The 19,602-nt window shown below is 33.4% G+C and overlaps 3 protein-coding genes and 1 pseudogene across 4 annotated transcripts; 1 reads left to right on the top strand and 3 right to left on the bottom strand.

Annotated features, from left to right (window-relative positions):
* Positions 1–653: 653 nt before the first annotated feature.
* Positions 654–3,374, bottom strand: LOC136823294 (uridine diphosphate glucose pyrophosphatase NUDT14-like). The gene is made up of 4 exons (XM_067079474.1): positions 3,229–3,374; positions 2,823–2,866; positions 2,490–2,554; positions 654–1,997 (listed from the first exon to the last, which is right to left on the bottom strand). Exons 1-4 carry the CDS (start codon positions 3,313–3,315, stop codon positions 1,543–1,545), a joined length of 651 nt encoding a protein of 216 aa, XP_066935575.1. The 5' UTR covers positions 3,316–3,374; the 3' UTR covers positions 654–1,542.
* A 54-nt stretch (positions 3,375–3,428) lies between these two features.
* LOC136823293 (uridine diphosphate glucose pyrophosphatase NUDT14-like) lies at positions 3,429–17,642 on the bottom strand. 2 transcript variants are annotated; one of them, XM_067079472.1, is made up of 5 exons: positions 17,466–17,642; positions 5,464–5,597; positions 5,117–5,160; positions 4,576–4,640; positions 3,429–3,998 (listed from the first exon to the last, which is right to left on the bottom strand). In XM_067079472.1, the coding sequence occupies exons 1-5, from the start codon at positions 17,599–17,601 to the stop codon at positions 3,535–3,537; spliced, it is 843 nt and encodes a 280-aa protein (XP_066935573.1). In that variant the 5' UTR covers positions 17,602–17,642; the 3' UTR covers positions 3,429–3,534. The 2 variants fall into 2 exon arrangements, with proteins under 2 accessions (XP_066935573.1, XP_066935574.1); XM_067079473.1 differs by lacking the exon at positions 17,466–17,642 and adding an exon at positions 15,567–15,882.
* Positions 8,153–11,191, bottom strand: LOC136823295 (uncharacterized). Its single transcript, XM_067079476.1, has one exon. The coding sequence runs from the start codon at positions 8,984–8,986 to the stop codon at positions 8,351–8,353; it is 636 nt and encodes a 211-aa protein (XP_066935577.1). The 5' UTR covers positions 8,987–11,191; the 3' UTR covers positions 8,153–8,350.
* Positions 17,635–19,602, top strand: LOC136823246 (ATP-dependent DNA helicase Q1-like; annotated as a pseudogene).

Raw genomic sequence — 19,602 nt, 5'->3', positions numbered from 1 at the left:
TTGAAATGAAATGTCACACGAAAAAACATTTTAAGACACATTTAAAAACATTGGGCTGTTCCATTAAATTTCCGTACATGGGGGTGGACGAACCTTTTTAAGGCAAAAAAAGATTTTTATAAATGTGGTGATACCCCCTGGAAAATGGCAAATTTTGCAAAAGAAGACTTGGAAAAATTATTTTCATACGTTAAAAGTAAGGATGGACGAACAAAAATGAGTCTATTACCCCCTAGAAAATTTAGAATAACCTTTTTACTTACTGGAAAAATGAAAAAAATACACCCTCGAAATTTTTCTCCGATTACCTCCTGGAAATATTCGTCCATCCCCCTGTATGGATATAAAATGGAATGGTCCATTTAAGTACATTATATACAGTATTTTTTGAGTACACAGACAAATTCTAACGTTCAACTTCATTATTTTTATGGAAAAGTTTATTTACTACGGTTTATCCATTGGAATTTCAGGGTAGGTTTTCAGCAAACGAGTGTTTTAAAGCTGTCTTAGAACGGGTCTGTGTTGACAAAGAGGTATTTCTTAATCATAAATTGAACACAGTTGATGACAGTTTATATCCAAACATATAATTTACTCTAAAGATTGTTTTTATATAACTATTTAATTTTTTTCCTACTAATATTCAGATTCAAATTTCATATATTCAAATATAAAATACAATAACCCACCAAAGGATTACTGCGAAAAATACTAAAATATAAAATAAAATAGAGATTTTTCATAGTACAACAGAGTGAAGTAATTAATGAAAAGGTGCTGGCATCATCTTGATTTAACTGACGTCATTCATTACCTATAAATGCACATCAATTGGTAAAAGATCAAAATCAACTTTGTTGCAATTAAATAGTCGTTACAGTAATGTTGTCAATACATAAACTTCATAATATAATATCTCTTTGGGAAAAAAAATTGAGAAAAGTTTATCTCAATGTTTTGCAAACTATATCATTATTACGTAAAAATAAGAATAGCTAAAATTAATTTTACAGCGTGTCCCAAAAAAAAGCGGACAAATTTTAATACACAGTAAAATCCTCAAAACTCAACATCTAAACTGGGTATAGAATAATTGAAATAAGACAATAATTCTCTGTTCAATCAATAGATATCCAAATTCCCAAAGATGAGTGCAAAGGTTTTTGATACTGAAAAATAAGTATTCGTGGACTAAAATTTGGCACAAATTATGAGGATTTTAGTTTATATAAAATTTTTTTGACTTTTTTTGAGACACACTGTATATTGGAAAAGCCAGATAGATTCCCATGTAGAATTAAGTCAAAACATTTAAATGCATGATATTTATTTACAATTTTCAACTTGCAACCCATTCCAAGGTCCTTGGCGAAATCTCTTTATATAAACAAGGCTCCAGACCCCTCGCATACTTTGAACATTTTTCGAAAGATTTCGATTTTATTGGTTTTAGTCGACAAAGTATCTTTCGGCAGAATCTCTCAAACATATTTGATTATTCTTTTTAAAATGATGAAACATTATGAGCCAACCACAAGCTCAAAAGATATTGTGCAAGAAACACCATAATATAGATGCAATAACATTACTATTTTTCACGTATTCATCACTCGTTGCAAACTCCTGAGCATCATTCCTTGACAAATAAAAATATTCAACGAGATCAGCATCAGGTTTGAAATCTTTTATCAACATTTCATCTGTCACTTCCACAATGTATATATCACATCGGTCACCTGAATATCCAACATGATTGGTCTGATAAATTCGCTTGATTTGTTTCTCTTCTACGTTATAACCCATCATTTGAGAGATTGCATCTTTTGTAATTTCAACTAGAGGACGTTTTTGGTCAACTATACCAGCACATAATTCATAAGTGACACCAAGCTCAAAGGGAGCAACTGTTTTGAATTCTTTCTTTTCAGATGATTTATTTTCAATGTCTGAAACTTCTTCTTTTAACATTTTGGAATTGATGTTCAGATAAGGTGCTGTAAATAAAAGGAATAGACAAAAAATTACCTGGAGTATTTCTCCAAACTCGCAAAGTACAAGGATATGGATTCACACTACAGGGTGTCCTGAAAATCGTTATTGAAAAAATATTTGCGTTTGTATCACAATCAAAAATATAAAAAGTACTCTTTTTAATTACTTCGATCTTTAATTGTTTTTTAAAAAAGACATTCATTGAATGAAATGTTAATTATTTTATTACGGTAATCACAATGTTAATCTCTACCTTTTGTGCTTCATTGTTGCATTATTGTGATCTGTATTTAGAAGAAACTTCTTATTATTCTTCTACTTATAGAACTAAGAAGTGGTCTGACAAAGTACTTTTTTAAAAGGACACCCTGTAGATTGGATAAGAAGATGTACAGCAACTAAAATGCCGAATTCCGTTGAAAGTGGGAGAGAGAAAGAAAGGAACTTGTTCAATCTCATCACTTTCCGATTATAATTTAATACATTTTTCATACCAGGTCTGAATTCTTTGCGTAGAACAAAAGCATCTCTGGTTTTGTTGTAGACAAGAGCTTGAATTCTAAGATAAAAGAACGAATGTTAAACTAATGATGCTAAATATCTCGTCAAAATCATATGCAAAAGTCGACATTAAATCATTTTCGCGCCGATAGACTTTGGAATTCAATGATTTTGCTTGAGCAAATTGCCGGTACCGAACTGTGGTCTACTTTCAGCAACGATGGCGCATTATTTTGCGTCAACTGTTGTTGCTAGGGAAATACAGAGTAGCTCTATCTATTGTTTCATATAAGATATCTGTGGAATACGCTGTCACGAGTGCTTACTGATCTTTGTAATCCACGTAATCCCAAAGGCGTTTGCATCCATTCTGAAAGAAAAAAAACATTGATTTTCATCAGCTTTATAAAAATTTGGAGATCTTGATCGGAAATGGGAATTCTATGTAAATCTACCTAAAAGAAAACTTTCGTCAAATAATAATAATAAGAGATTGATTGTTTTTGGAATAACGTGGGAACAGATTAAAATTCTCAAAATTTATTGTCTCACTGGAGTAACGAAAAATTATAAATATAAAGATGGAAGCTCTTTGTTCAAGAGATATTCAACTCTTAATGTAATGATAATGGATTTTCGAAAAATAAATTGAAAAGTTAGGACATAATTATCAGAATTTGCATTTATATAATTTCCCTTTTTCAATGAACACCCACTATTAACTGGTTTCACCTGTTTGAAAGCAACGCGTCCGATTGGTAATTCGTCGGAGTCAACAAAAGGAGCCAGTTGCATATCACTGATTTTTAATTCTTCCATGTTTTGTTTTGTTTATTCTATAATTAAAAATTACAGGTAAAGATCAAAAGCATTTTCATTTTATTGTATTGTATTTCTAAGGAAGAAAATAAAATGAGGAAAAGCCCTAACAGTCCAATAAATATAAAAATGATTTTTATCATTCAAACTGATTGATTACAAAATACTACAAAAAAAAATGAAAATGAAACTTAAATAAAAATTATTTTTCATTTTTATTTATTTTTGCTGATTGATGAAAAACCACATTATGGCTGCAATGAAGCTTGAAGGCTTTACATATCTCTCATCAAGAGCAAAATCTTTAGCATCAGTCCTTGGTAGGTAATACAGATCAATGAATTCACCAGAATCTTGGACACCACCACCTTTGGCTGTTTTCATGTCATCTGTCACCTCAGCATAAAATGCAGTACCCATATTCCCTGAATGTCCTGTCGCAGTATGTCTGAATATTTGTTTGATGTTTTCCAAAGGGACAATATAACCTGTCTCTTCTTCAATTTCACTTTGTGCTATTTCAACTAAAGAACGTTTTTGGTCAACTATACCAGCACATAATTCATAAGTGACACCAAGCTCAAAGGGAGCAACTGTTTTGAAATCTTTCTTTTCAGATGATTTATTTTCAATGTCTGAAACTTCTTCTTTCAACATTTTGGAATTGATGTTCAGATAAGGTGCTGGAATTACAAGAACACGAAGAAGGTTTTTATCGTGATTGATGATCAACGTAAGAACGAAAACAAGTAATAAAAACTAATTGTTTCATAAAATATTTTGAGTGCAACGACTCTCTGAAAGTCTTCAATTGTTAATTTTGTTTATAGAGTAAACTTCTCACGAACTCCTCTTCGAATCTTCAATTAGTTACCATAGCAATATTTAGTAAACGAGGTAAGCATTGCGCGTGAAAAAGATCTATTATATCTATTATTAATCATGACCGGCTTTCTTTATGATAAAATGGCATATCCGGTTGACAGTAAGTTGCCCCACAATGCTCGCACCAAGAAATTGACGCAAGGTTCAACGTTCCAAGTATTAAGAAGTGTATACAGTATCTTTCTAATTTGACCTTTTTATGTTAACAAGGCCTCTTAGGAGCTAGATTTGTTAGCATAAACCTACACTAATGGCAACAAGTTTGTATTAACAGGTCAAAATTGGTGCCAGTTTGTATATTTTTGTTTGATTCAAAGGAAAGACCCATCATCACACTGCGGGAGAGTAAAAATTATGTGAACTTAATCCTTTTACCTGGTCTGAATTGTCTTACCAACACAAATGCATCTCTGGTCTTGTTGTAAATCAAAATGGATACCCTAAATTATATGATAATGAAAAAGTAAGTGCTAATAAATAAGAGTATAATTTAATTATTCCAGGACAACCGTCGAGTTCTTTGATTAAAGGAATTCTTTTTTTATTTGGTACACAGATCGATCATTTGAGGTAAAAAAGCAATAGAATTCATCATAATCTTCTTATTCTTTTCATTGTGCAGAATATCTTAGAAATATCGGATGCACCTGCTATCTTCATGTTATTTGACGTGACTTGTAAAATCTGAATTTTGAGATATCAAGTTCCCAGAAAGGAGAGGTAGGGGTCTGGGTGTATTTTAAGGGTTTGGGAGACAAAACACATTGAATTTGCCACCTGATTATTTTGCCGCGGATTTTTTATTCAAACCAACATGGCGGCAAGAACAGATTACGTAATATTACGCAATGCGACGTGTGAAGACATTGCAAGGGTGCATATCATGAATACTATGTTTAAGAGAAAGGAAACCTACGAATCGTGAACTTTAACGTAATCCCATTTTCGTTGCCGACCATTCTAAGAGAAAAGAGTGAAGAAAAATTTTTGAGTTAATGCAAACAATACAAATCCAAACTTCAATGCAATACACATTCCTTTGTATCTTTCAAGTTTTGAGGAGAAATAGAGAAAGAATCCCGATTCAAGACAAAAAAAGAAAACTTTAAAAATTGAGTAAAGATAAAAGCCAAGTTAAACAGAAAAATATCATAACTCTACTTAAAAATTAAAAATCCCATCTCATTCATCCAAAAATATACAAAAACAGACATAAATGAACCACTATGGGAAACAAAACAAATCCTGTATTGTCATTTTTACCTGATTGAACGTAACACGACCAGGAACAACATATTTAGATTGAGTGCATGGCACTAACTTCATATCTTTTATTTCCATTCCATCCATGGTTTTGATATTTTCTTTACTTGTAGCAGTAGTTGTAGTTGTTTTTGCTGAAGTTTAGAGGAAAATACTTGATTTATTTAATTTTATTTTCTAGATACAGTTCTTTTTATATAGAGCAGAAAAGAGAGAAGGTATAAAGTGTCACATCACTCCGTAAATTCAAATTTCAAATTTCTTAAATATGGCAAAAATTTCCAGGTACAATTAGAAATTGGTATAAAGTTCTTCAGAAAAATTTCAAACAATGTGCTCTTGTCCATCATATATTCAAACAATTTTTAATCAAGAAGATTTAAAAAAAATAGTATGCAGAGAATATCAAGCTACTTTTGTTACAAATCAGTGAGAAATAAGTACTAGTAATCTCATGGTTATAAGGGAAATTCGGGATAAATTTCCCGAGTGCAACGAGGGAAATTTAAAACATTTCGAAATTTGACCGAGGGTAATTTATCCAGAATTTCACGAAAACAAGCATGGGATTCCTGGTTAATCTCATGGTTTGGATTGAAATTCTAACAATTCTGAAAGACGTCAATTTAACACTGGAAATCAATCTGAAAATTTAAAAAGAAGTCTCGAAAAAGTCATAAAAATGCGAATCGAGTTTTAATTGGATAGTATTCTATTTACTTAAGCCTTTGAAGTTAGTAAGAAAGTAGAAAAAAGTGATTGAATTTCCAAACGATGAAAATTTCACTTTTGCGGGAAATTACAAAATCTAGGAGGGAAATTACAAAAGCTAGGAGGGAAATTACAAGTTCGCGGGAAATTACAAATTAACGTAAGCAAAAACGTCAATCGAATTTCAATCAACCATGAGATTAAGTTAAGTTATTTATGTCTCTAAAATTCCAGTAAATTTGGTAAAAGTTCTCTTGCAGTCTAAAAGATATTCTTTAAACACAATCTAACTTTTCTTTCCAGGATGTAAAAATGTTCGAGTTTAAACAGCTTAACCCTTCGAGCATCTTCCTATTTTTTTAGTAGGGATTAAGCATCTGGGGGGGGACAAGTGTTATGACCTTTTGTCCAGTGGTAGATAGATAGGGATAACTGAAGATGATTTTTAAAAATTTGGTTCGCCCTGGTTGATATTATACAGACCAGAATGTAAACTTGACCAAAATAATGTATTGACTGATTGACTCATTCGATTTGACTGAAATTTGTTGCTTAAGGCTGATTTATCAAATAAACTGATGAGTATTTGGTACTTTGCAGACCAGTCTGTAAAATACGCATTGAGCACCTGCTGAAGCTCATAAACTACTGGAGTTTTTGGCTAGAAATTTTCACCAGTGATACATACGGTATTTACATCTCAGACAGAGTGCGAAATTTCAATTTAGTCACGTGAGAGATCTGTTTCTTACGTAAAAGGATCACTTTCAGCATAACCGCTCCTCCGATTATGCTGATATTTGTGCTGCAAGATTGTATCATTAATACCTTTTTAAAAGGAAGAAATTTTGGCGGAAAGAAAATTTGGCGGATTTGGCGGATTTGACTGAAATCCGCCAAATTAAGTTCCTGCCAAAATTTCTTTTTTCCGCCATCCGCCAAATTAAATTCCCGCCAAATTAAACATTTTGAAAATATGATCTCTTTTAAGGTGTTTTTGCTATTTTTTCCCTGTTTTGACACCATCTTAAGGTTAAACTTTTAAGCGACTGCCAAATTAAATTCCCGCCAAATTTAGTTTTTTCGTCCATCCGCCAAATTAAATTCCCTCTGAAAAAACTTTTTTGGCCATCCGCCAAATTAAATTCCCACCAAAATTTCTTCCTTTAAGGTATCTGATACTTTTTATCATCAATACATGATAATTTTATTAACATTTCAATTCAATAGCATTTTGCAATCACTAGATATAGTATCCTTGGGCTGTTTAGGCAAAAAAGGGGCAATTTTGGGCCAGTCTGTAAAATACATGATACCAACAGGGTGGCATAAAATTGACCCTCTGTCCAAAAAATACATGTCATTGTCATGTGGAGTTGCCTCACAAAATTTGAGCAAAAAAAATTAAAGTGAAAAAAGTTAGAGAGGGTCCTATTTTTGGTATTTTAAACGAATGATGACGTCATCAATGATGCCAAAATTTTTATTTGGTGCACACTTGCAAACTTTCTGAAGTCAATTAGATAAATATTTCAAAAGGAATCCAAACTGGAATTCAAAATATCCTCAAGAGGGTCTTACTGTTTTTCCATCCTGGAGACTTCTTAAAAAATAAGAATTTGGTGACATGCACCTCATGCTCGAAGAAAATAATTTTTTGTGAATTGTAAATTTTATTATCATTGAACTGTGCACAAAATATCATCATAAATTAAATTCACATAAGCATAAAGATCCTTTTTTATATAAAATAGATAAAATTTTTTAGCCCTTACAGTAGAGTCACAAAATATTTATTTGTAGTTTAAAAATAATATTAACTACAAGAAGCTATATAGACCTTATGTTTTTTCACAAACAAAATGTTTTTCAGACTGCACATTAAAAAACGAAAGTAAAAAATCAATTAAAAGAAAATGAAATATATTACAGTATTGAGACGTATTAAAAAAAGTAAAGTTTTTTTTCCATTTCTATCCAATAATAATTTCTGTGGTTGGTAGTAATAAAAATCCTGGTTTCAATTTCAAAAATCTTATCAAAGAGAACATTAAAAGTTCTTCAAAAAATTTGTGGGTTCACAAAACCTCTTCTACTTTGTATCAAACTGGAATCCCTTTCTTTTAGTTTACGTATTAATTTCTGTCAAAAACATCTTATTATAGACAAAAAAAAATTATGGGAAAATCTGCTTTCCAAGTTGTCTATCATAAACATCTACAAAATATTCCGTTTCAATTGTTCCATTATCATTTCCAGGTGACAATATCACTCCATTATCTGATTCAAAAAATTTAATACCGTCTTTTAAGGCTTGATTACCATTGATTGTAATGATTATATTAGATGATGATCTTGCTCCGCTTTTCGCTTCACCGAAATTTCCTCTAGCCATGTGAATATGATTACGTTTCATTTTATTTAACCCTGATGATTTTATGAATTGCCAAGCTTGTTGTGTTGTCCCATGAATTATTTTACCAGAAGGTCCATCTTCGAAATGTTCAATAACCTTCAGATCAGCAGACTCCACATCTTTTAAAGTATGTCCTTGATTAGCCCTTATAAATTTCACCCCATCAATTTCAACAATTTTAAATCGTTGTTTCTTACAATTTTTGACAATATCTTCTATTCGAGGTGTAGTTATGGTTTGTTTTGGTAACATTTTTCTAATAGTTTTAATAACATCATCAAGCTTTGAGAAACCATTAGTGTCCATTTTCAATCTATGTTCCTTGGAGCCATGCCGTAATAAATATGACAAAGTCTTACTCAATTGAGTTGCTTCTCTGTCAGCTCTTGAAGCCATAATTTGGTAGGATTTTAAATTACTAAATTCAATAAACTGTAGTTTTCTTTTACAATAGAACTAAAAAAAAGGACACCAAGCAGATTAAGCAATAATTTTAAACTCTGATATAATATGCATGATAACTTAAGCAAGGTCCAAAGTCTTGGTGATGCTTTTTTGTACATATAATTTAGTTAGGTTTTCATTTTCTTTGATTGATAACGTTAAAGTTCCATTTTCTTAGCTTTTTTAACGAAGGTCATCATGCGATCTGTAAAATGTAATAGTAATTGGAATAAACAAACTGTCTCTTGAGGAGCATTGAATAAAAAAATATTCCAAACTCTACCCCGGATAACTGCCAGTAGCAGAGAAAAAAACAAAATGTTTACAAGATTCCCTCACCAAATTCAACACTAAATTCTGAAAAGAGATCTTTCAAAACAAAATAGAATTATTATTGACCTGTTTCCGTTGTGTGTAATGACATCCTCTAATGTTTCCCTTGAATCCATTTATGAGGATTTAGCGCAGTTTATGCTTTTAAAAACCAACTCCAGCATTCAAACAATGACACATTTTAAAATGCTTAACTGTTGTAAAAGTGTCCTAATTTTTTTCTTATCATTGCTTTGATGCTGGAGTTATTTAATTATTCAACATGACATCCTGAATTTGGTCGCGCTATTGATACTTGAACCATTTGGACGTTAACTGAACTTAATTAAACAAAAGCTATATCCGAAGGGGGTACTAGGTTTGCGACACGTATATGTCCAAGCCAAAAAATTGACCCTTAGAGAATAGAAAAATAGGCGTTTTTGGGACCCTTAGAGATTACCACATTGCCTCACACAGTTCTTGAAAAGAAAATTTTCTCCGTTTTTCCATTTTTTGGAAAAAAGTTGCCCAGATTTTCTGATTTTTGGGAAAAAAGTTTCCCTGATTTTCCAAATTTTAGGAAAAAAGTTTTCCCGATTTCCAATTTTCTGGAAAATATTCAATTTTGTTTAGAAATTTTTATCTCAAGCAAAAAATGAACATCTCAAGTTGGCAGGTCTACAGTAAGAGACTCAATTTGTTTTTATTTAAATGGTTTTTGTAATTATGATGGGCGAGCCCCCTTCGCTAAGATGTTGACTTAAAATTAAAAATGAAACCACAGAAAACAAAAGTGAAATCGGACCACACTCTAAATCCTGTAATCTTGATAGAGAGGAGTTTTATTAGTCTATAATACTGTCTTTACTAAAGAAGATGCTGGTGTTTGAGAAAAAAATTTCTCATGTACTACCTGTGTGTGGAAATAAAAAGGTTCAGAAATTATCTGCTAAAATAGAAATGTAAAGTTGTTCTATTATAAATTGATCAAGCCAAGTTTGTCCAAGATCATTCTTCCAAACTTCTTGGAATGAATTGAAATCCTACCAGATCCCACTGAAATAAAGGTTTATCGAGTCAATGTAAACATTTGAACATTTGAATTCAAACATTCAACATTCGTACATTAGAAGTGCCAACTCTCACGCATTGGTTGTGAGACTCATGCATTTCCACATGGTCTCACGTAATTTTTGAAAAGTTTGATTTCTCACGCATTTTGGATTTTTGAGAAAATTTTTCCTGTTTTTCTGATTTTTGGAAAAAAGTTTTCCCAATTTCCTGATTTTCCGAAAAAAGGTTTCCCAATTTCCCGATTTTTGGAAAAATGTTTACCCGATTTTCAGATTTTCGGATTTTTCCAGGTCGTAACCGTAAAATGGGGGTTATGGGGTGGTTTTGGTGTTTTTTCCAACACTAGTCCAACACTTTCTAGTCTGACAGTAATAAATTAATGTAGTCAGAATCTGTAAAATAAATCCACAATTTAGAAGTTTTTTTTTCCCGACGTCACTTTTGTCCTGAACTAAAGATTTTAGAGTGTCGAATGTTGAATAGGGTTTTTTACTGAGATAATATTAATAAAAAATCAAATTTGCGTAAAGATAATTTATAGCAAAAAAATGCACCGCCTTTAATAGCCTGGATATCCAAGCTCAAAATTTTAGAAAAAACAAAAATTACCTCAACATACAAAGTTCTAATATTATAGAGCTTGGTCTCCCTAGCAGTGGAGGATCTTATCGCGATTCTCAGATTTACGGAAAACACCAGCTTTTTGCTGATTTTTGCCTCGATTGCCCAGAACCCGTAACCTTTTTAGCTTTAGGGAAGAAAATTAGAGTTTTTGGGTTTGCCAAAAAAACGTCTAGTCAAAATTTTTTTATCTTCACAGGACCCATTCCCAACCTCAAAATTGTGGAAGGGTACAAAAATAGAACTAAGGTCTACTCACGATAAGTGTGCACTCTTTTTTCATTTACCTATAACTTTTGAGGGAATTCTTCAATCTTTATAAATTTGGTATCGTTGGAAAGATATTAGTGAGTGGAACAATTTGAAATCAAAAAAACTTTAAAAAGATTATAAAAATGAAGATGAAAATGAAGAAGAAAAAAATGAAGATCTTGTAGAAAAGTGCTATAACTATCATTTTCACTGAAGTGAATACTTAATTATCGAATGTCGTCACTGTGAAAAAAATTCTCAAAAATAATCATTCAGTCAAAAGATATCAAACAAAGTTATAAGCTGATTGACGTCTAAAAACGCTGTTTTCTGTAGTTTTTTGCTGTTTTTTGGGGTCAATACCCGGGGGGGGGGGCACTCGATCTGAAAACGACCATACGTTCGGCCCAAAATTTGGCTTCTAAAATCGGACCCTTACAGTGCAGTGAATTTCCATGAAAAATCATACCCTTACAGTGCACTTTTTCTAAATTTCTCGCCCGTAAGGGCGAAAACATTTGCAATTTTCCAAGAAAATGTGGAATTCTTCCTCCAAAATTGACCAATTTTGTACCAATTTTACCAAAAAATTGACCTTTTATCACAATTTCCTATCCTTACAGTGCATTTCAGTGCAGTTTTGTAATTTCCTACCCTTACAGTGCACTAGCTGAACTATGAAAAACCTACCCTTAAGGGTCGAACGTCTGGTAGGTCATTTACCTTGAGTGCCCCCCCCCGGGGGTCAATAACTTATTAACTTTGTATCATAACTTTATATTGAATAAATATTTTAATGAAATTTCTTCACAGTGATGATTTCCTAAGATCAAAGAATCTATCCAGTGAAAATGAAAGTTATAGCACTTTTCTACAAGATCTTTATTTTCTTCTTCTTCATTTTCATCTTCATTTTTAGAATTTTTTTAAAGATTTTTTTATTTCAAATTGTTCCACTCACTAATATCTTTCCAATGATACCAAATTTATAAAGATTGAAGAATTCACTCAAAAGTTATAGGTAAATGAAAAAAGAGTGCACACTTATCGTGAATAGACTTTAAGAACCTTTTTACTATACCTAAATAAACTCCATCCAACTATAAAATTTACACACGAATTTTCTAAAAAACAAATTGACTTTTTAGATACGACGATTTACAAAAACAAATTGTCCAGGAGATTTAAAAGCAAACTATACACGAAACCGACAGACGCAAAATTCCTACTACATTACGACTCTTACCACCCACAACACACAAAATCCAATATCATCTACACCCAAGTCTTAAGATACAGACTCCTAACAACAAACAATAAGATTTTGAAAAAAGAACTACAATCCCTTAAAAGGGTTCTCCTCTCCCGAGGATACCCAAAAAACCTAATCAACGTAAACATTAACAAGATCAATGGAATAACCCGAAAACAATGCCTGTATAAAACCAAATTAAACTCTGGAAGAAACAAACAAGTGGAAAAGAGATTGCCGTTCATAATAAAATATTACGATCACCTAAAACCTCTACAAAAACTTTTACTAAAACATTGGAAAATAATAGAAGAAGACCAAGAACTAAATAAAATTATATCGCAAAGACCATCTGTAATATACCGACGACACAAAAATATAAAAGAACACCTACAGGGCTGCAAATAAGCGTCGCTCATCGGTCAATGTCCGACTGAAAAAGCTATTTGACCGACTGAAAATCTTTTGTGTCGGTCATGATGTCCGAATGAAAAAAGGAATAAACCATTAACTTGAGAGTTGAAAATAAATCTCTTACACCCCTGTCTCTTACTTAGCCTAATCTTTTAATACTCGCTTACTTTGTAGCTTTCAGGGTGTTTCTAAGTTAACTTTTATCGACTTGCTTTCTTCGTTACTTTCTTTGTTTCTAAGATCACTTTTATCGACCTGCTTTCTTTGTAACTCTTTTAAGGGTGTTTCTAAATCACTTTTGTCAACTTGCTTTCTTCGTAACCTTCTTTGTTTCTAAGATCACTTTTATCAATTTGCTTTCTTTGTAACTTCCAAGGTTGTCTCAAAGTTAAACTTTTATCGACTCGCTTTCTTCGTAACTTTCAAGAGTTTTTTTAAGACCATTTTCATCAACTTGCTTACTTCATAACTTTCAAGAGTGTTTCTAAGATCACTTTTATCAACTCGCTTACTTCATAACTTTCAAGGGTGTTTCTAAGATCACTTTTATCAATTCGCTTTCTTCGTAACTTTCAAGGGTGTTTCAAAGTCAAACTTTTATCGACTCGCTTTCTTCGTAACTTCCAAGGGTGTTTCTAAGATCACTTTTATCGAATCAATTTCTCTGTTATATACAGTAACAAACTGTTCAAAGGTAACTTTTATTTTTCCTACTCGCTTTCTCCGTAACTTTGAAAAAAAATATACACTGAATGACCGACAGGATTTTGAGTTTGACCGACAGGATTTTATTTCTGTCGGACATTCGATGTCCGATTGACTAGAAATATTTATTTGCAGCCCTGCACCTAATAAGGGCAAAATTCACAAATTGAACTGAAAACTTACCCAAAAGAGCAAGCAGTGGGGTCTCCGCCCTGCCACCCCTACAACAAGACTGGCTGGGTTGGGTGGAGACACCACTGTCTGCTTGCTAATTTTTCATTTTCATTTCGGGATTTTTCAGCATTTTTTACAGAACCTTATATATGTATTTTACCTATGGCAAGAGGATATATTTTAACCACGGTAGCGGTATATTAAAAGAATACATGTATATATTGAGGAAAATTGTTATCCACAACCAAAGTATTTTCACTAATAAAAACATTGATTGAATTTTCGATAAACACCTCCCCCTAGCTTCCAAATAATCATAGATAATCTCTGACAAAAGGAAAACATTTCGAACCTAACTTATCGATGCGGAAACTAGCCGCCCAAAAGACACCGACTGCATTACGACAAGGAACATACAAAAACCACCCGCGGAAAAAATAGAGAAAGCAAATAACCGCCCAAGGAAAAACTGAAAAAACGCAACGACCCTACTAATACGGCCCGTTCAAAAGATCGCCATTGAATAAAAAACAATCGAGGTTGAAACCAACCAATCAAAAACTTCCAAAGAAACAAAAGCTCAGTGATAATAACAATTATAAATAGACAATAAAGGCATTCAGAAAAAATGAAAAGAACAATTGACTAATTCTATACAGCCAGAAATCAACCAAATTCGATCCCCTCCAGAAAAAAACCCTTTCTAGCACGAGACCTTCCACACTGTGAAGACCTTGCTAAAATTCTTTAAAATTTTAATAAAATCACTTACAACCAACTATGGACAACACAGACTTTAACGATACATGTCTTAAAGGTGAGAATGAATATTTATCAATCCAATAATCCTCTCTTAGACACCTCTAAAACTAGGCTTAGATTGAATGATGCGCAAAATGACTGAAGCGTTGTAACATATTTGCAAGCTCATGGTTCTTCAGTACTCATTTAAATCTTAAGCCAACTATAAGAACGAAACGTATGCTATCTTAAGCCTACTGTAAGAACAAAGCTTATGCTACTTTTTTTATAAATAAATACCAACATCTAGTATCTTAAATTCAAAAACGAACCCGTTAAAAATCTACGAGGAAGACCTACTGATTCGTAGAAACTAGAATGAGATTGCTCCAATATGACTGGAAATAAACCCAGCTCTCAACTTCTTATAAGAAAAAAGTTCTCCTTTCGAAGAATATCGATCACTTTCGTTTTCCCCTGAAGACCGCGAGAGAAAAAATATTAGCGCCCGCGCTCTCTAGGCGGGCGGCCTAGACTCACTTTCGTTCTGTATAATTTTATAATGACGTATAAGGTAGCGTAATTCATGCAAAAATAATGATAAACTTTTTGTTTTTATTTTCAGGTATGCTGCCGCCAAACATTGACGTCATCGTGTATGGATTTAGCATGAACAATAGGACCAACAGACTCGACAAAAGGAACAAACAATATGACGACCCGAGAATCTTACGATGAGGGCGTTTTGTCTCCGCCTGATATCACGCCCACAGAAGACGCTGTCTAAAAAGCGGGGGTAAAAATAGTAGCTAAGTAATAGCTTTTGTAAATGTTTATTTTGCGAAATATATAACCATTTTCTAATATGGTCTACAAATTAGCATTTTTAGAATTTTGATAATGGAAACTTAAATATATAATGAAGAAAAAAACAAACCATTTCAATATTTTTCTAGGTTTCACCCCGGAAAAATTATGTATTACCTATTACGTAACTTTACATTTCCTGACTCGCTAATTCCCAGAGGAATTCTGATTGTAAACCCGATTGGTTAATTTTGGAACATCTTCATATGGCAGATAATTTAGAAGTGTCTAGTGGAAAGGTTGTGTGAATTTTTTGATGTCAGGATTAATTTTGTTGGTTGATGGCTTGTTGAATCTGGCAAGAAAAAAGTAAACAGGTATAGCTTTTTCTAACCAAGGATCTGAAGGATTCAAGCCACACTGCCTAGAAAAAGAAAGTGCAAACCCATGTTTCCTAGTCAACCCAGGGGAGCAAAACAGAAATTAATAAAAAGCAGTCTTACAAGATCTAAAACTATTTAAAACATCCAAAGATTACACCAAAGTCCATAAAAAAGTTTGCATGCATTATCATGACCAACCATGTTTTCTTGGAATGAAATTGCCTCTGTTTTCTTCTTGTTCATATTTTCATGTAACAGAAAGCCCTATCTTCACTAGCAACTGGAGGACTATCCTATTTTTGCTTTAGAATTACTCCGCGCTGTGTAGAGGGAATGGGATAAAGAATAAAAAGAAGACCATATTATGTAAGATTCAAATCATTCTTTTTAATAATTTTTCTAACTTAATTGGAAAATAGATGATTAACTTTTATATTTGAACAATATATATTTGAATAAAGATGAAGATTTTTAAATTTGTTTGCTAAAATGAACGTATGGTCCGAAACTGTGCGGGCGCACAGGCCACGCGCGGGCCCTTTTTAAAAAGTATTAATCAAGAGGCCTGAACATGTTCTTGACTCTTGCTTGAACAATGCCTACTCTACTGCAATCTTCCCAAAATTTAAGAAAAGTTTGGCATCGGGTTTAGGGGCCCAACCTCAAAGTCAGAATTTTGGTTGGCACATGGTTTCTTATAAAAAATGTGTCTCATCTTGCTTTCGATGCGGCAATTCATATTTCGTTTTATATTTTCTTGACTTGTGGTCGGACAAAATTGTTGTCGGAATACTGTGACGCATTCATCAAATCCAACGTGGTCGTGGCTTCTTCTAAAAGACGAAAGACAGATCTGGACTTATTTCATACTTTCCAGTCTCTTGTTCGTAGTTTTTCTGACTTTCTGGTTCTGTGTGAGTTATTTACTATGTTTTCTAGCTTACTGAATGACTTACCGACAGATCGCCACCAGTGGGATTCGAACCCACTAAATGCAAAGTTCCGATGTTTTGAAGCCCAATGCCTTATCCACTGCGCCACGGATTCATGCCGATAAAGAGTTTCTGATGGCTATTTATATGGTACAAACTGCAGACCAGACTGTATTAAGAGAAAATCACAAAAGAGTGCTTTTTTCGAGCTCCAACCCTAACCCTAACTGATAAATAACCAAATTCCTAGCCAATCTGATAGGTAACCACACCCAAACCGCACCCATACCCAACCCTACCAGGTCGCCTGCAGATCCTGACACTATTCCCGCATGCCGGATCCGAAAAATAGGTACATGTCTTTCGCTTTTACGAAGAAGCCTTCACCATCCAACGTAGGGCATTTTTTTTTTACCGTCGGAATAGAAAGTGTCGGACTACTGACAACCTCCCCTTGTCGTGAGGGTGTCAAATACCACGTGTTCAATAATTGAATAGTAAAATCAACTTTTCTTTCCAAAAAACGGCAATAATTATGCCGAAAATAACAATTTTCATTTATTCAGCATTTCATTGGTGGAAAAATTGCTGTTTTCAGCAATTATTGCCGAAATGAGCAATAATTGCCGTTTTTATCTTTTAAACACCCATAACTGACAATCAAGCTGTCAAGTCTCAAGTCCAAAGTCAAGAGCTGGTCAAGTGGTCAAGTCAAGAGCAAAAAACAGCACCCAAAAAAGGAGTGCAATTTAAAAACTTACAATTTGAATATGGTCTACAACCAAAACTTCTGCTTTTAATAAACAAATTTCTTGATGTATAAGCAGATTTGAAATTAATCTGATGCAATATTTCAATACTTCTAATCAGAAGAAAACAGCATCTTGTCCTTGTCATTTTATTTTCCCTGACGCCAGCATGAATTTAAAAATGCGGACTGAAGCACTTTCGATTTTTTTGACTAGTTCGTACGGTATGGTATGTTCGTGCGGGTGAAAGTAGATTTTCCGTTTTTCAATCCGTGTTTTGGTGAAATACCAACCTCGTACCCAGGGCGATAAGCTTTCTGATATTAGATAGGACGCTTAGGCCCTGGTTTGGGCCTCTTCAACGTCCAATCAGATCACGCCATTTTTGGCGGGAAATATGTCGAGTTGATAGATGAAAAATAGCCGTTAAATATCCATAAGCCAAAACAACTTTCGATTTAGCAGTAAGAAGTTCAGCAGATCCGTTTTCTGGGTTTGTAAAAAGTGCCGCTGACATGGATGGTGTGTTTTGCTTTTTCAGATGGTAAATATCTGGCGTCAGTGAAAAAAAAAGAAAATAGGACTCTTTCATCTTCTACTTTTAGAACTATAACTTGTTGTTGTTCATGACGTTTTTGTACAGAAAGAAACATACATATGCATCTGTCTGTCTGACATTTATATTTAGGAGAAATATTTTATTCTACACAGGCAGACAGCACAGGCAGCAGACAGGTCTAGTTTTAATATATATAGTTTTATAAAAGACTATAAAAGAAGGAAGGGTTTCAAAGTTATATATTAGAGTTGATTTCAGTAGATCAAGGAAGTGAGAGGAATGGAGAAATCAACTGCTGTTTTCAAAAAGCTTGGTTCAGTGCTTTCATCCCAAGCTGAATGTTCATCATTTGCCAACTTTTGTTTCAAAGCCAAGCAGATACAGTGTTTTGAGTACATACTCGGGGGTCATGATGTTATTGCTGTTCTTCCAACAGGTTATGGTAAATCACTCATCTTTCACTTGCTACCTTGGATTTTGCCTCAAAAGCAACCTAATCAGTCCAATATTGTGCTTGTTGTTTGCCCTCTTTCATCAATTATTCGTGATCAAGTCTCTTTACTTTCTGAGAAAGGTATCAGGGCAGAGATGCTTCCAAACTCATTGATAGACAAACCAGATGATGTTTCACTATCATTGTTTCCAAAGACTGAAAATGGAAAGACTGAATCTAAGGGTCAGGGTTTATTACACTTATCAGACATTGTGAAATCTGGAGAACTTGATATTTTGTTTGGTCATCCAGAAGCCTTTCTAAGTGCTGAAGGAAGACAGCTCTTAAAATCTGACATATTCAAAGAACGTGTTGTTGCTTGTGCCATTGATGAAGCTCATTGCGTTGAAATTTGGGGAAAAGAGTTTCGTACAGATTTCAGTGAGTTGGCAGTCCTCAGATCATTGATTCCTGAATTAAAGTTCATTGCTGTAACTGCAACTGCTACAAAAAAACAAACAAAAACTTTTGCTCAAACTTTATGTATGAAAAATTTAAAAGTTGTCTGTGTTAGTCCTAACCGCCCAAACATATTTTTATCGATAGTGGAAAGAAAACCATCATTGTATGGCTTTGATGGTGTCACCGAAATTTTAGAACCGATAGCCAAAAATTTGTTGCATCTGAAGGAAAATTTTCCAATGACAATAATTTATATGAGGCTTGATTTCTGTGGAAAAGCATATAAGCTTTTTGATAGAATTTTGACTGAAAAACAGTATGTAGGTAAAGAAATATCATGTAAAGCCAGACTCTTCAACCAGTTTCATTCACCATCACCTCCAGCAGAGAAAGTCTTCATCTTAGAAGAAATTAAACAGCAACATTCTAGAATTAGGGTTCTATTTGCCACCACTGCATTAGGGATGGGTGTAGATGCTCCTAATATAGCTCATGTTATGCATATTGGACCTCCATCGTCAATGGAAGCATACACACAAGAGATTGGGAGAGCTGGACGGACAAAATGTGACTCTTGGGCAACACTATTTTATAATAATAATGATATTGCTCCAAATACGCATACTCAAAAATCAATGCGAGATTATTGTTTGGCAAAGGGATGCTTGAGAAAGGAATTGACAAATTATTTTTGA

The sequence above is a fragment of the Clytia hemisphaerica genome, unplaced genomic scaffold (genome assembly GCF_902728285.1).
Source record: "Clytia hemisphaerica strain Z4C2 unplaced genomic scaffold, Clytia hemisphaerica genome assembly, whole genome shotgun sequence".
Classification (NCBI taxonomy): domain Eukaryota; kingdom Metazoa; phylum Cnidaria; class Hydrozoa; order Leptothecata; family Clytiidae; genus Clytia; species Clytia hemisphaerica.
This window is presented reverse-complemented; position numbering and strand designations above follow the sequence as displayed.